Source organism: Quercus robur, chromosome 6 (assembly GCF_932294415.1).
Source record: "Quercus robur chromosome 6, dhQueRobu3.1, whole genome shotgun sequence".
In the NCBI taxonomy this organism is placed as follows: domain Eukaryota; kingdom Viridiplantae; phylum Streptophyta; class Magnoliopsida; order Fagales; family Fagaceae; genus Quercus; species Quercus robur.
The window spans coordinates 40,029,819-40,046,391 of NC_065539.1; the positions used below are offsets into that span (position 1 = coordinate 40,029,819).

Consider the following 16,573-nt stretch of genomic DNA (forward strand, 5'->3'; position numbering starts at 1 on the left):
CTATTGTATTCTCGGACCGAGACAATATAGGGAATGGCGACCCCATCTACCTCGAGCTTCGAGCTCCAAGTGCGCGGATTAACACGCACTTCGGCCCAGTTCTCTTCATCCTGGCTTTCTATGGAGGGAGCCCTTTTATTCTTTTGCTCCCGGGTGGTTTTTTGCTGCTTGCCTTGACGGGGGCCCACCTCGCCTTCCTCGAGGGTTTCAAGCGGTCTTTTCTTCTTCAGGTTTAGGTTAACCTTTAGGCCAGGATCAGAAGGGACCTGAGGAGCAACGGGAGGAAGAACAGGGGTCTGCAACTGAGATGTCGCCTTTGAAGATTGACCTTTACCTCGGGAGGCCATCAACTCTCTTAGGCTTTTTCCTTTGTCGAAGGCCATATTATCTACCTCTTCGTCTGAGGAGTCGTCCGAGCAGGCTATAATAATTGGGGCGCCGACCACAAAATTTCGATCCTACTCTCCCTCAGGGTTTGAAAGCTAAATCAAAGGAGTTTTAGGAGTCTCCTCTTCAAAATAGAACTCGTCTATCTCCTCAAGAGAAACACGAGAAGATTCAGTCTCTCCTTCAGCTGGCACAGCAACTTCAAGGTTGTCTGGTAGAGGCAAGTGCGCAACTGGTGGAGGATTCCGAACGCCAGGTAACACGACTGGCTTGAGATCTTGTCGGGCCAAAAACTTGGGCTTGGATATGTCAATCCTAGCTAACCTCGGACTACCAGCTCTTATGGCGTAGCCAATGTCTTGGAAAGCGCGGGATAGGGGTTGGTAGCCCAAAACCAGATGAGCCGCGCGTAGTTGCCCGTCCTCGGTAGCGTAGATTTCTGACCTCAAAAAATATTTCAAGGCCGGAACGTTTACGTGGCTCAACCGAGAAGCAACTTGAGCTCTATCTGCAAAATAGCCGAGAAGGAGATTATGGTTAAGTTATAAAATTTTTGATTCTTAAGCAAAAAAAAAAGGGGGAATGAATCTAAAGAGCTAAGCCCCCTCCCTAAAGGAATGGCCCTAAAGGCGCCGCACCTGGAATTCCTACCCGAGTTGGACAATGAAAATCATCGCTCCACACTCCTGAGGCAATGAGGAAATCATCCTTCATAGTCTTATTAGATATGGGGAGGCAGGAGATTAGCCTAACAACCTCGGACCGAGATTTAAGATAATATCCCCCTTTCTCGATGTAGTGGCACTCGTACAGATGAACCACACCGTGCCAGGTAAGGCCTAGACCCATCCGCTCGTTCAGGACATCTATACAGCCTAATATCCTGAACATGTTTGGAGCGCACTGATGCAGTGTCAACCTATGGTGGAACAAGTAGTCCCGGGTAATCCTACACATGGGAAGTGTCATTCCCCATTCTATAAAAGCAATCATAGGAATGACGACTTGACCCACGTCTCTCTCTGTTAACACTCCTTCTGGGGGACAGTACTGTAGAACCACACCAGGTGGGATATGATATTTTGCCCTGAAAGCTTCCATGGCAGTCGGGGTATCTACTAGATCCTTGAATCTACCCATCTAAGTTAAACTGGAGAAACGGAAAGAAAACCGATAAGAAAATTGAAAGCCGAGGAGAAATTTAAAGCAACGATGTAAGCAGAACTTACGGGTGTCCTCACAAACAATCACCAAGATGCTTGGAAATCTTTTCAAGGAAGGATGCTTCGCAGAAATGGCTACAGAAATGTGAAGGTTGGAAATGTTCGTGAATCTCTAGGTGTTGAAGTTCTCTGGAGTTCTCTGGACTTCTTATGTACTAGTAAAAAAGAAAAAAGAGTCTTTTAAGGGCTTTATATAGTTAGGGGGAAAAGGGAAATCACTCCCGCTCAAGAATTCTGGAAAGAATGTCAGCCGTTGGATCTGCGCCTCGCCGTTGGATAAAGGAGACATGAAGCCGCCTGGAGTAAATAGTTGCGCCTCGTAAATTGTAGCGCGTCAAAAGTAACTGCCCCCACATGTGTGAATCAGGAGCTAATTAATTCCATCTTTTGTAATGTCAAAACCCTGCTTTTCTCCTCGGAAGGAGATCAAAAACCGGAGTTTTAAGGGGCTATTGTGGGAACCGGCCCAAAATAACAGGCTGGTTGGGCCCTAGGCCCGTCCAAGGACGCGACCCATCCGAGGAGTCAGCGTGGTCCAAGCAATCCTTATTCAGGCCCGCTGGGGCAAAAAGAACATGTTCGAAGAGTAATTTCTCCTCGGATACTGTAAAATCTGGAGTAAAGGTACATCCAAGCCACTATAGTCCATCTTCCAAATACGTAAAAAGGAAGGAAACTTGAAATATCTCAGCAAAGGCTGCCACCACCACATTAAATGCATTACAACTACTCTCCTGGCCGCATTAATAAGGAGAAAACCCCTGAATAGTGTTACCTTGGCTATCGCAACTCACAAAGAATTGAGAGGGGTGTCTGATGGGACAGGTGCTCAAGTGGGGGTTTGGATGATCAACAAGTGTAAAGCCCAGATGATTGGAAAGGGACTATATAATATGTAAAGGTCCCCCAAGAGGGGGGGACGGGAGAAAAAGAAGAGAATACTGTAGAGGAGTTTTACTGCATTGATCTGTATCTATTAATCAAGTTTTTAGCCTGATCATTTCTGGAGACCTTTCTACATTGTGACATTTTCGTTCTTGTTTGTGTATTCCCTTAACGCATGCATCAAACCGTTCAAATTAACTGAAACCGAGTTCTTTAGCCCATACTCTATCAAAATTCATTGTGTGGGACCTTTTGGACCAAGACTTGAGCGACAGGGATTGGGTCACCAAATTGTTCACCTACAGACAAAATTGTGTATTTTTTTTTTTAATTGTTTACATTGAATATACAAAATTTTGTACTTTTAAAAAAAAATTGTTTACATTGAATATACAAAATTGGGTATATTGAGTCCGTAATAAGACTAACTTGTTTTGACAAGAAAACTACGCCTAGGGTGTCTAGGACCTAAAAGCATTGCTCCATTCTAGTTTTTATACCAAAACTCCAATCTTGTATTTCGAACGAAAAGCTTTACCCAAGGGTATGAATTTTTGTCCATAATAATGCCAACTTGTGTTTGAAAAATTATGTACTTTCAATATACAAAATTATGTACATTATTTGAAAATTTGTGTACCTTGAATATACATAATTGCATTTTTTTTTTCTATTTTTTTTAAGGTCTGAATATTCAATATATTTATGAATTATTGTTAAAGAGAAATAAATGAATTTAATAAATATGATATGTTCACTCTTATAAGATGTCATCTTGATTAATTCAATTAATAACATTATTTCTCTAAAAAAAATAGTAACATTATTTTGTTATATAATAATAAAAAATTACTTCTTATTAAGGTTCAATTGATAATCCAGCTGTAGTGATACTCTTTGTGGTGTGTGATGTCAAACCTCTCATATCTATCTATCAAAAAGGAATTACTTCTTATGTAACAGGAACATGATAATAAATTACAACAAATTATCTTTTTTTTTCCCTCCCATTTTCTTTTCAACCAAACAAAAAAAATTTATATTTATTTTCATTCATTTCAATTTTCCATCCTCTGTACTAAACCCAAAAATTTACTTTTGCTAACAATTGTTATTTCTATTCATCAAAATTTTCAAAACTGAACTTATGTCTGATCTTTTTCTTTTTTTTTTTTCTTTTTTTTTTTTTTTTTTTTTTTTTTTTTTTTATGAAACTTATGTCTGATCTTAACATTCTTTTGGCATTTTTCTTTGAGAGAAAGAGATGATCTTTATACGTTGTCAAAGAAAAAAAAAATCATAGATATCTACTATATGCTTTTATGAATCATAATTTTTTGCTCCATTATTGATGCAATTGAGTGTTTGTTTGGCAAAAGTTTTTTCATTTTACTTTTTGTCTCAGTTTTTTTTTTTTTTTTTAATAAGAAAACTATTTTTTAAATAATAAATTAAGTTTTAGATTTTTGTCACACATTTAACATAAAAGGTACCAAAAACTATATCTATATTACTATTTAAAGGGTTTCTCCTATTTGGATTCCTCATTTTTTAGTTCAAAAATGCCCTTATATCTCTATGTTTAAGTAAAACTAAAGAACAATAAAAATGCAATTCCAACACCCACTAAAACATTACCTAAAAAATAGTACTCTCCTGTTAATTTTCAAATTTGCTTTATCCACTTAAAATTAGATTCTTAAAATAAAATTATATATGTAAAATAAAAACACAGGTTTTTTTTTTTTTTTTTTTGCTAAAAAATAAACCTCATCGCACGTGCATAACGTGTGTGATAAGGCTAGTTTTTTAATAAATGATATGCAAATAAACTACCAAAAATTATTAGATACCCAAACGTAAAGTGTTTGTCCGTATGTATGAATGTCTTAACATTCTTACAAATATAAATGCCCAGTTATTTTCTTTTCAATAAAATCCAAGTTAAGCCTAACAACCTACATTAAACTTTCAAGAATTCTAAAACTAATTCTCAGGATCATCAACCAATCGTTCAAGAATTTAAACAATTAAAACCAAAAGTTTAAACTCTTGGGAATCTTTAGATTCACAGGAATCCAAATTCACGCCAACCAAACAGTAGCAAGTGAAATCTTTGAACCCGAAATAAAGTTCTAGAATTTTGTTTGGATGAAACTTAAAATTTTCAAACTAAGAGCATTCTTATCAAGACTTCTAAAAAATTTAGCATTTACCATCTCAAAACCTATATTTATAACATATAAAACACTACTTTACAATATTCCTCACATCAAAATTTCTATTTTTTTAACACTTCATTTAAATATTCTTTCTTTATTATTTTTTATTCTTTTTTTTTTTTTTAATTTCTCACTCTCCCTTTGTCTCTCTCTCCCATTGTCTTTCCATCTTTCTCAACCCATTGAAGCTTCTCCCTCCCTCTGATATTTGATCTCAAAACCTCCATGGCCTGAGCTTTTCAAGCTCATCACTGATAAACCACGGCCACAACCACAGCCACAGCCACAGCCACCACCACCAACCACAACTTTAACCCCCAACCACCAAAAAAAAAACCCACGGCACAAACCGAGAAGCTTCTCCCTCTCTCTGATATTTGCTTTCAAAACCTCCATGGCCTGAGCTTTTCAAGCTCATCACCTCTAACCACGGCCATAGCCACAGCCACCACCACCAACCACAACCTCAACCCCCAACCACCAATATATATATATATATATATATATATATATATATATAAAATAAAAAATAAAACCCACAGCACAAACCGCAGCGAAAACCCACCACAAAACCGCCACAAAACCCACCACCCCAACAACCCCGATCCTCACCTCAACCCCGATCTTCAACCCACGGCCTCAACCAACTCAACCCACGGTCTCAACCAACCCCAACCACCGTCGGACCCAGACCCACTTGCAGTCATCAAGACCCACTAGAGGGAGAATCTGAGAAAGAGAGATGAGAGAGAACGAGAATGAGAGAGCCAGAGGATAGTCTGAAGAGAGAGAGAAAAAATATTAAAAAATAGATAGCAGCTTGCTACAGTGCGGTCTCAAAAATGAGAGCGCACTGTAGCAATATTGTAAATTTTTTACAATATACCAGTTTTGATGGGGTGCATGTTTTGGTATTCAGTTGCTAAAAAATAAGATTTATAACATTTAGGAGGCTTAATGAGAATGCTCTAACGGAAGTTATATTTTAAATTGATGCTATTTTCAATCTCATCAATTTAAACAGACAGAAATTTTAGTACCATCAATTTAAATTTCCATTCTTTCAAAAAATATATTTAGAAATTAGAAAATTAACTAACAGATTAAATTTCCAATTTAAATTCCCAAGTACCACTCCTACTCTTACCTGTCCTATAACAATCTATTTTCAAGCAATTCTAGCATCTACTTCTACCAGATCACTCTTACTGAGGTCATTCTTCTGCAGATAACTGTAGCATTACACTGGCAGAGATTCAGTTTGTAACCAAATATTGCCTACGTCTAATTCTTGTGTTGTGACTGTTGTTACTAAATCCTCTTCAGTAGCAGAAACGGCTGTGAAGAAAAGTAGCCTGTGGTATGTTAATGACATGCGGATAAGTTTGTATACTACCTAAAAATCTCAATACATGTTGAAAACCTTTACAAAATTCAATGCACAACCGCCCTCCCCGCCCTTAAAATAAAATTTAAAAAAAAAAAAAAAAGTATATAAAACAGAAATGGCAGAGAAGGGAGAAAGGCAATGCCTAACATGGCAGAATATACACTTGACCTGTGAGGTACTAAATGCGTGCAATCCTCTTTCGGCCACGAGGCTTACCCACTAGAATATCCTTTGAAGTGCCTGAAACTTTTTCTGCAGGTTCTTCCTCACTTGTCTCATTGTCACTTCCATCATCAAAACTTTCAGTTTTGTCAGTGGATCCTTCTTCCTCTTCTTCAGGCAATTTCCCAGCAGCCTTTTTATTTGAAATCTGATCTCGAAGATCTCTTAGTTTTGCTTTCTTTGAATTTAAGACCCCAAGAAACTAGAAGCAGAAAAAGGAAAAGTCATTCCTAATGTTTGCAAAAAGATTGCAAGATGATGATTCTCTCTAGTTAATAAACGTAGCTAGGAAAAATCCATTGCATATGATTATATGATGATATTGATCAAAACATCATGATAAATATGTGGTTAAAAAATCACTTATTATGTATTTTGAAAAATATCAGAAAATCAAACCAAAAAATTTATATAAATTCACTTATATTAAAAAACAATTAAACCAAAACATTGCATCTATTATTGACCTTTCCCATTTCACCAAAACATTGCCTCAATGGCATTCATCCAATATAACAACAAGAACCAAGCATTAACCCCAAAATGGCATTCATTCAATCTTTTATCTTTTAACCAAATATTACATATTACAAAAAAAGAATAAGAGAGGCAGAAATCTTGGAAATTAACTCATTGCCTATGTACTAGATTGATATAGTAATAAATCAGGTAGCATCGAAAGCTTATTAATCCTGGAAGAGGAACGATTCTTTCTGATAAAAATATTAAACATGAGGCTATTGGATGCCAAACAAAAGTGCTCTTATGTATTTGTTAAAGAAGGAATACTTGGCGGGACAGGGGTCATGTGCAGTTTGAAGTTTTTAGGTATTCAAGGGTTTTAAAATAATTCTAGCTGTTTGCCACTTTTTTTCACCAACTCAATCTCAGTAGAGTATATTTAATCCCACTGTTCCTGGCTTTGTGCTTATTTTCAATTCCTTCATGACAGATACAGCCATATCTAAAAAGAAAAGATAATCACATTTATACCTATTGGATTGTGTGTGCAATTAATCTCTCTTCAAAAAATCAAATTGACTGCCAAGAGCCTTGTAACTCAACTAGTTGGCACCTCCTTGGGTTTCAAATGGAGACAGTTAGGGTTCAAATCCCCCCTCTCCCAACTATTGAATTATAAATAAAAAATAAAAAATAAACCAAATTAACTGGTATAAGTGTTGTTGTTAAACAAACACAACTGGTAGAGGACTGAGGAGACTCAAATTCCAAGGACAAAGTTGCTACACCAAGAAATGAAAAAGGAAAAACAAAATGTTGCCTAACAAAGCATAACATTGGATTCACCTTTTAATAGAGCTAAAATGTTAACAAACATTTTCACTCATAATTCATAAACAGTATAATCAATGGAGTCTCAAAAAATTATATCCTTTTCTTTTCTTTGATAGTAGTAGTCTCTCATGGTTACATCAATTAAATCAATTTCCAGAGCATTACAATCAACAAAATATTAAACTAAAATATATTGAAAAGAATTATTATACGATAACTTCTAATTGGAGTTCAATTTGCAAAATCAAGTAAAAATTTAAATAGTAAAAAGTAAAGATGCTATATAAATGATAAGATAACATAATGTGCACACCTTTGCATATATTTCAGATTCAAAATCCACCCTCTCTTTGTTAATTCTCTCACTCTGTGCTAAACACTTCTCAGCTTCCACTTTCAGCATCTCAAAAGATTGAGTTTTTCTGACAACTTCTTCCTATTATACATACAAAGAGTACCATCATATATATCAAACAAACAAGTTACTAAACTATGCAAGATACCTACCAATTCCATTTTACCAAAGGAAACCAGGGAAAAAAGTGAGTAATCACTTCTAACATGGAATAAGCTTCAAATTTCAATTTGAATTTAGATTTTTTTTTTTCTTTTTTTGATGAATGAGCATAAATTTATTAAAGAAACAGAAAACATTCAAACAACGCTACAACACACAGCAGAATCTCATATATGACAATGCTTTCATCATCCCCTGTGACTCCTTAGTCTGATATTATCCCAACTTATCTGAGAGTCAATTAAACATTTCAAGCAATAGCTAGTGAATTAAGATCTTTTATCAAACTCTGAAGTTTTGAGTTGTGTAACATGGAATACGTAACTGTAAATTGATGCATCACAACCAATCATAAGGGACTCAGTTATACTGACACAAATATATTTCTTGTAACATGTTTAACCCAGATTTATTTTGATCTACACATACCACAATCTAATTTGGAATCCTTAGTTCCTTACAATAGTCTCGAAGTTATCCATCAATCTAGTAATAAATGATTTCCTTCATTATGCATTGTATCAAATGACAAAGCCAGAATTTCAAGAACATCTTACTAAGGCACTTATGCCGCATTGAATTTGTATGACTGCTTAGAAAAACCCAGAAGAGTCCATCTTAACATTATGCAAATATAGGCTAATTCATAGTTTCCATAATGTTTCACGATTCAATCAACAAAAAATTGAATGCAAGCAACTTATTGTGATGTTTCCAATCTCCATAAAAATTTTCACTCCTTTCCCCCAAATATTGCATGAAAGTAATAGTGATCTCCACTTTGCACCAGAGGGGGGAAAGTTATGCTGAACAAAGAGCTTTAGAGAAAGTATAAATCAGTATTGAATCTCAACAAATCTCAGCATTGTATCTACTAATCCCAAAGAATCCTTACCACAGATTTGAACAAACCCCTATCCTGTATGACTGGCAATTTTAGACCACGCCCACCAGCCCAACAGGTTCAAATCATAGGCTCATTTGCAGGATCCATAAGGAAGTTTGGTGCTAGAAAAGGAGCTTAGCTTTTGGTATATATTTGGGCCAGGAACATCAATCCTGCCTAGCCTTCTTTATGTTCCATAACTTATAAGTTATAACTATAGAAGTGTTTAGCTAATTCAATTACTCAAGCAGCCTGTATATAGCTACTTATTCGTCGTTTGTGCAGCACTGCAGATGGACCTTCATTATTGTGACACATACTACCTGAGGTATATCATGACTCTGTAGCTTGTCTCACAACTCCCCAACATTCTAGATCTAGACACAATTGTTTGGTTTAATATACTTTATTACCAAAAAAAAAAAAAAATCAACAAGCTACATATATCTCATGAATCACATTTCTAAAAAACTCAATGCAAGACTTTAAAGAGAACTGCACTTGATAACCTCACTATTCAGGCTTTTGCTTTTACATCCTTTATTTTAATTATCAAAGTTTTTAAAGCAATGCTCTCAGTAGTCAGTATTGCAGATGTTGACTTCTATACTTGACAGATGCTAAATTTCTTTCATGAATAATGAAAGTCATCTTCATATCATGTCAACTTAAATTACTAAGATAGCCTAGAAAATTTATCCATGTTGACAGCAATAGCCACATATCTAAAGCAACAATTACAATAACTAACTGGTAACATCTGAATTTAGTCAAAAGTCTCAGCAGCTAAGTAAACTCCAAATATTAAGAAGAATTCTATGAAAATAACATTGCAATATTGCATATGACAATAAGAAAAATATGTGCAACCATACACTTAGCCTTATATTTGCATCCATGAGAAAGTCCAATATCCCTGCTGTAGTTTCCTTACTATTAGGCGACGGCTGACACTTCCATCGCCATTCTAGCTTGGTCCCTTCTTTCTCAAAAGTCCACGACAACTACAAAGAAATATGTTGTAATCAATATGCAAAAAAATAAAGTAGCAAGTACCTGAACACAAAATTTTACATGGTTCAGCAACTCTATGCCTACATTGAAAGACAACGCCAACTAAAAAAACACAATCAAATAATAGGAATTACAACCACACATAACCTCTCACAAAACTCACAAACATAAACTAACTCAAAACTCCAATATAGCCAAAGGCACTTACACTAACACACTAGAAAAAACTTAATCTCTAATTCTCTCACTAGACAAAACTTTTGTCCTCTAACTCTCACACACCCTATAAAGTTACAACATGACTCTATTTATAGGGACTATTACACTTCCTTGCTTCTTTTCTTATCAATGTGGGACTGACAGTTCTAACAGGAATTTATTAATAGGAATTCTTAAAAAAAAAAAAAAAACAGTTCTAATAGGAATTTATGCACCTCCTTATTACTCTTCTAGCCAATATAGGATTCTAAAACTAACTAAGAAACCTATAAAGTATTCCAACTTGGGTTGAACTTAACAAATCTCCACCTCCAGCCCATGAAGTGTCTTCACTAGTAATCCTTTGGTACTCTCTTTGCAACCCTTAAGTACTCTCCTTGCAACCTTTTTATGGGTAGGGGTGCCCCATCACGTCCTCAAAAAGAAATATGATCAATTGAGCGCAAGCAACACTTGAACTTGTCATTTGAACTTGGCTTCACAACCGTATTAATCACGCTCTCAGTAAATATCACTCTCTTCCATCCATGATTATCTTTCCTTTGTAGTGCTTTGACCAAAAGCTCATCTTTGCTTTTTCTCTACCATGCACTGCAAATTTAACTGTCTCATCCTCCCTTGTGGGTGTGAAAACCTTCTCTCCCTTCATCACTACTAAAGCTCCTTTGGTAACTTTCATAATTCCAACTTTTGCAAATTATCCATAAAAAAACCCTTTTTTTTTTTATAGGTAAAATCCATAAAAAAACCAATCAGCCTAAAGAATTCAAATTTCTTCCAAGCTCAAGCACGTGTCTCACATTACCCAAGGTCATCACACTCCCATCAAACATCTTTTTAATTTTAATTGTAACTATAAGATCCCCATAAGTTCTATATTACTGACCAACATAAAAGAACATCACCACAATCTTCATCCTCACCATTTGCTACAACAATTGTTGCATCGGGGACCTTTGACAATCAAGAGTTTTCCTGAACCCTTCTAACTTAACCAGAAAACTTCTTGCATTGATATTGATAATGCCCCAGGAATATGTAGCACTTGACATCATTAATATCCTTCCTAGGTCCATATTTTGATCATAACCTCTCCCTATCATTCTTCTCATGTGACACACTCCCACAACAACTTGACAACATGATCATCACTCAAGAGATACTACACACTATGCAAAAGAAAAAAAACAGGGAAGACTGGGATTATGGCTTTGAAGATTGATCTTGAAAAAACTTTTGACAGATTGGAGTCGGGATTTGTTAGAAGATCCTTCTACAGTTCAATTTCCCAGCTGAGTTAGTCACCATTATCATGATTTGTATTTCTTCAACCTCATTTTCTATCTTTTTTAATGGGGGTATACTTTAATCTTTTCTTCCTATTAGGTATTAGGCAAAAGGATCCTCTATCCCTTTACCTATTTATCTTGAGCTTGGAATATTTGGGCATTCTCATTTATGAAAAAGCATTCAAATGGATCTTAGAAAGATGTGAAAATTTAGGCACAAGATCTTTGCAGATGATCTTATGTCAAAGAGTAAAGACAAGTATTGTGACCTATTCTTTAGAAACACCTCCACTGCAGTATAAGAAGCTGTTTGTACAGCTTTGGAAATTTTGGTAACAAAGAAATTCAATAGGTGTTTGGGCTTTCCATTAAAATATGTTGACTGTGGCCAGAAGAATTTCGATTTGGCAGTTCAAAAAGTCCAAGACAAGTTGGTAGGATGGAAAGCAAATCCCCTTTCCTTGGCAGGAAGGAGGATTCTTAGAAAATCTACCACAAGTTCCACTCGGGAATATGTCATAAGGAAGTTGATAGTGAAAACAGAAACTTTCTCTGGGGCTCTACACAAGAGAAAGGAAAGCTACATATGGTTAAATGGGATAAAGTAAATTTGCCAAGAGAGAGTGGGGGTCTGGGTTTAGCTGCGTCAAGAGACTCAAGACCCTGGAATGTGGCTCTTCTATCCAAGCTCAACTGGAGGTTACTCAATGAAGAGGATGCCTCTGAACCCATGTGATAAAGGCTAAGTATGTTCATGGCCCCTGGAAGACAAACAGCTTTTGTTCAAGAACTTGGGCTGCTTGCAAGGCAGCTAATCCTTTAGTGGAAAAAAGGCTAAGAAGGATAGTCAAAAATGGGGAATCTGATTTCTTTGGAGAGATCACCGGTCTGTCTAAGGGCCTCTTCGTGTCGCGTAATTTTGGGCTTTTTAACAAGGGGAAGATGACATCTATGTAAGTCATGTGTCAAATGATTCCAAGAGTTGGATTGGATTGCACTCTCTTTTGTACTACCAATCAACATCATCCAAACTATTCAGGCCGTTCCTTTGAATCTCTCAACCAAAGGAAATAATGCTTTTGCTTGGTCTCTTAGCAAAGATAGAAATTTCTCTTTAAATTCTGCCTACCCTCTTGCAAAAGGTTTAAATCCTTTCCAATCCTCTTCCTTTCTCATATTTTGGATTTGGATGGCTAACACGACTGAGAGAATCTGAACTGTTCTTTAGCTTTGCTCTTTTAATAGTATTCCAGTTAGATAAATATTGGGTACAAGGGGTTTTGATCAACACTACTCCTCTTACAATAGAGAGATTTTTTCTTTTGCCTTTTTTTTTTTTTTTTTTTTTATATACAATTTAATAGTTGGAGGTGGGAGAATTTAAACTCTAGACGTCTCCGTTGGAAACACCAGAAGATACTGATTGACCTACAAGACTCTTGGCTATAACAGGGAGATTTGTCTATCACTTGTGTCTTAAAATATTGTTTTTTTTTTAAGACATTTTGGAATAGAATTGAGATTCCTTTTGTGTTAATTTCTTGCCTTTTCAAGCATGTTATTGAATGGTTGCATTCAAATGGAACTTCTCCCTCTTGTTCTCAGCATCATAACATTCCTTGGTGTGTTATTTTCTTGTTTGGAGTGTGGACTCTTTCGTTATAAATAAAACTAAAGTTGTTTTTCAATCAGAGTTGCCTAACTCAAAAATTCAGGATGTGTGCCTTAAGAATTACAACCACACATAACTCAAAAACTCATCTTTAGAATATCAAACCAATAACTTTGATACCAAGTTGATGTAAAAGAAAAAGGAAAAAACACGCAAACTATAAAATATTAAGTACCACAGCACACAAACATGATTCGACAAACTCTATATCTACATCTATGAGCAATGCCAACTAAAATCCACTATGAATAGCAAGAATTACAACCAGGCATAACCTCTTACAAAACTCACAAACATAAACTAACCAAAACAAAAAATAGCTAGAAACCCTAATACACCCAAAAGTGCCCTCCCACTAACACACTTGACAAAAGTTAGTCTCTAACACTCTCACTGGACAAAATTGTCTTCTAACTCTCATGCACCCTACAAAGGCTACACCATCACACTATTTATAGGGATTATTGCACTTCTATACTTCTTCTTCTTCTTCTTCTTCTTCTTCTTTTTTATAAGTAAGAAGAGAATATTATTAATAAAAGAATAGCAAGAGAAACACAAAGAGTTCACGGTAGTGAACAAAGGAAAAAAAGGAACAAAAAGACAGAAGCAGCCCCTAATCTATTCTAATAGATGAAAGAAAATCCAAAAGGATAGAACAATCCGAATATCCCCAACATCGAGACCAATCAAAGAGGGTCCGCTGGCAATACTCTAATAATTGGAAGCATTTGTCCAAAAAGAGGTTTCTTGGAAAGTTAAGGTTTCTTGAATTAAAACTATAAACAAAGTCTTGAATTAAAACTCTTTGATAGTCTTGAATTAAAACTATAAACACCCGAAGCATTTGTCCACTCAAACAAAGTCAGGAAGAAAGACAACTTTAAGTCAGGAATAGATCTCTCACATCCTTTAAAATCACAAGCATTCCTCTCTTGCCAAATACTCCACATGAGGCAACGAGGGATCATGCCCCAAATCACCACAGATTTATGCCTAAACTTGCTTGACCAGCTAGCTAAAAGTTCACAACCCCACTTGGCATAACCCAATGAACCTCAAACAATGAAAACAACATATTCGACAACTCTCTAGCTATAGGGCAGTGTATAAGTAAATGATCAGTAGTCTCCCCATCCCTCTTACATGCAACACCAATAAATCACAGCATCTTGACACCTCTACAAATTATCGGTGGTTAAAATCTTCCCCAGTGCTGCAGTCAAAAGGAAGAAACAAACCTTTGTTAGACTTTTGGCATCCATGAAGTCTTCCATGGAATAGAAAGTTGGGTAGTGGAATGCAAAACCCTATAATAGCCAATAGGACTAAAATCAAAAACCTGCCTGGAAGAGGTTTTCCAGCAAAGAAGGAGGCAACCGACTCCAACTCCCAATGACATTCCAGTAATAACAATCCCCTGAGAGAGATAACAGCTCAGCCACTGAAGCATCCCTATTACAAGCAATGCCATTGAGTTTTGGGAAGTTATCTTTAAGAGGAAGCCCCCCACACTGCGAATCATGCCCCCCACATCCACCTAAAAATTAACAAATTGAAGAAAAGTGTCCCACCCTTTCATGGTACTCTTCCAAAGGCAAACTCCATAAGGCCCCTGCACAGTATTAGAGCACCCACCCCCACATTCACTCACCACAAAACATCCCTCTCACATTGCAAACCGCCACAGCCATTTTACCAAACAAAGCCTAATTAAACAAGACCAAATCATAAATACCTAGTCCCCCATTTTGAATTGGTTCAAAAACCCTCCTCCAACCAACGAAGTGATAATTAAACTCATCTCCCACCCCTCCCTATCATAAATCCCGCTGTAACTTCTCAATACGCCAAGCCAAGCGACACTCATTAGGATAGGATACAGGGATAGATAATAAGTAGGTAGGCTCAATAGAGTGTTCTTAATCACCATAATTCAACCCCCATAGAAACATACATTCTCTTCAAACCAGCCAAGCTGTTGGTTTACATGTATTATCAATTATGTGCAGTGTTTTTTTTTTTTTTTTAGCACTCTCATTTGTTTGAATTACAATATGATTCATCCACAACCATACATATATAAACTCCAAAATTTAAAACAAAAACATAAACTTTTACAATATATATATTGTGGGCATTGATTTCAAAAATTGTTTGTGTTGTGAGAGCAGTGACTAACCCTTTTGTTGGAGTCTCCAGCATCGGTGAAGCGATAGACAGAGCCGGGTTGCTGAAACCCTAGGTAGCGCTCGGCCAAGAGGACGTAGTCGGAGACGGGTTGGTCCCAAAGAGCGGCTCGGTCACGGACGTCGTCTTGGGAGGCATGGCAGATCCAGGTGTGGAGGCCGTCGGTGATGGAGAGGTGGAAATGGGAGGGGAACCAGGTGCCCTTCACGAAGATTGGGTCGCTGTCTTGGGGCACCAGCTTTAGGCATGTGTGTCTCTCTTCCTCCATTTCTGTTCTATATGTAGTAATCAGATTTTGAGAGAGAGAGAGTGTGTGAGAGTCTTTCCCGCCTTTTCAATCACTAGGTAGCAATAGCTTCTTCCGCACAACTGATTTCATTTGGTCCTACTCGTGGTTTTTAAAACCACTTTGTGGTGGTATTTGAGGGGGGGAAATCTTTATTAAATAGTTTTTTTTTTTTTTTTTTTTTGGAAAACAAATAGTTTAAATAAAACAACCCAATTCAAAATTGAGATTATTATTAGAGTTATTAAAGTAAAAATTAAAAATAAAAATGACAAAATAATAAAAAATATACTAGCTGGGATGGACTTATATTTGAAATTTCAAAAAAAAAAAAAATCTTTCGTCACCATCTAGTCATATACAAATTTTTTTTTAAGAAGTGGATTTTAGCTATTAGAATTTTTTTTTTTTTTTTTTTTTTTTGAGGAAAAGCCATTAGAAAGTTAGAACTAGAAGAATTCAAGAATCGATAAGAATTATTTGATGGGCAACGCATTAATTTTAAGAATTAAGAAAATGCTTTTTTTTTTTTTTTTGGTACTATATACATCCCCCAACCCCCCCCAAAAAAAAAGAAAAAGAGCAAGCCTTTTAAAGGATACGGTCCAAGGGATCAACCTGGCAGAGGATTCCTATTCCTATCTTTTCTTTTTCTTTTTTATGAACTTTTTTTTTTTTTGATGAACGATTCCTATTCCTATCTACTATCTACTAGACTACTACATATTATATTCCTATTCTATTTTGCTGAATGGATCCTCTCATATGGTTATTTCAAACCATTTGGAGGACTTCATCAATGGGATTCCCTTTTTTAGTTTTTTTCATTTTACTTGCAAAAATACTCAACTCTCGTAAGAGGTAGCAGATAAGAA

The 16,573-nt window shown here is 36.1% G+C and overlaps 1 protein-coding gene across 5 annotated transcripts; it reads right to left on the bottom strand.

The window, feature by feature from the left end:
- Positions 1 to 5,307: 5,307 nt before the first annotated feature.
- On the bottom strand, positions 5,308 to 15,844 carry LOC126688725 (DNA repair protein XRCC4). Of its 5 annotated transcripts, none has more exons than XM_050383521.1 (5): positions 15,405 to 15,838; positions 9,904 to 10,032; positions 7,939 to 8,061; positions 6,276 to 6,531; positions 5,308 to 5,446 (listed from the first exon to the last, which is right to left on the bottom strand). In XM_050383521.1, the coding sequence occupies exons 1-4, from the start codon at positions 15,678 to 15,680 to the stop codon at positions 6,286 to 6,288; spliced, it is 774 nt and encodes a 257-aa protein (XP_050239478.1). In that variant the 5' UTR covers positions 15,681 to 15,838; the 3' UTR covers positions 5,308 to 5,446; positions 6,276 to 6,285. The 5 variants fall into 5 exon arrangements, with proteins under 5 accessions (XP_050239478.1, XP_050239477.1, XP_050239476.1 ...); XM_050383520.1 differs by lacking the exon at positions 5,308 to 5,446 and adding an exon at positions 5,809 to 6,055; XM_050383519.1 differs by lacking the exon at positions 5,308 to 5,446 and adding an exon at positions 5,809 to 6,072.
- Positions 15,845 to 16,573: the final 729 nt, after the last annotated feature.

Bases quoted from the DNA above. Each gene is read 5' to 3' on its own strand.
- LOC126688725 (XM_050383521.1), bottom strand. From the start codon at position 15,680: ATGGAGGAAGAGAGACACACATGCCTAAAGCTGGTGCCCCAAGACAGC. The intron at 10,033-15,404 runs GTTAGTCACTGC...ATTTCTTTGTAG, and splicing joins CTGGAGACTCCAACAAAAGG to TTGTCGTGGACTTTTGAGAA. The intron at 6,532-7,938 runs GTGTGCACATTA...TTCTGCTTCTAG, and splicing joins AATCTGAAATATATGCAAAG to TTTCTTGGGGTCTTAAATTC.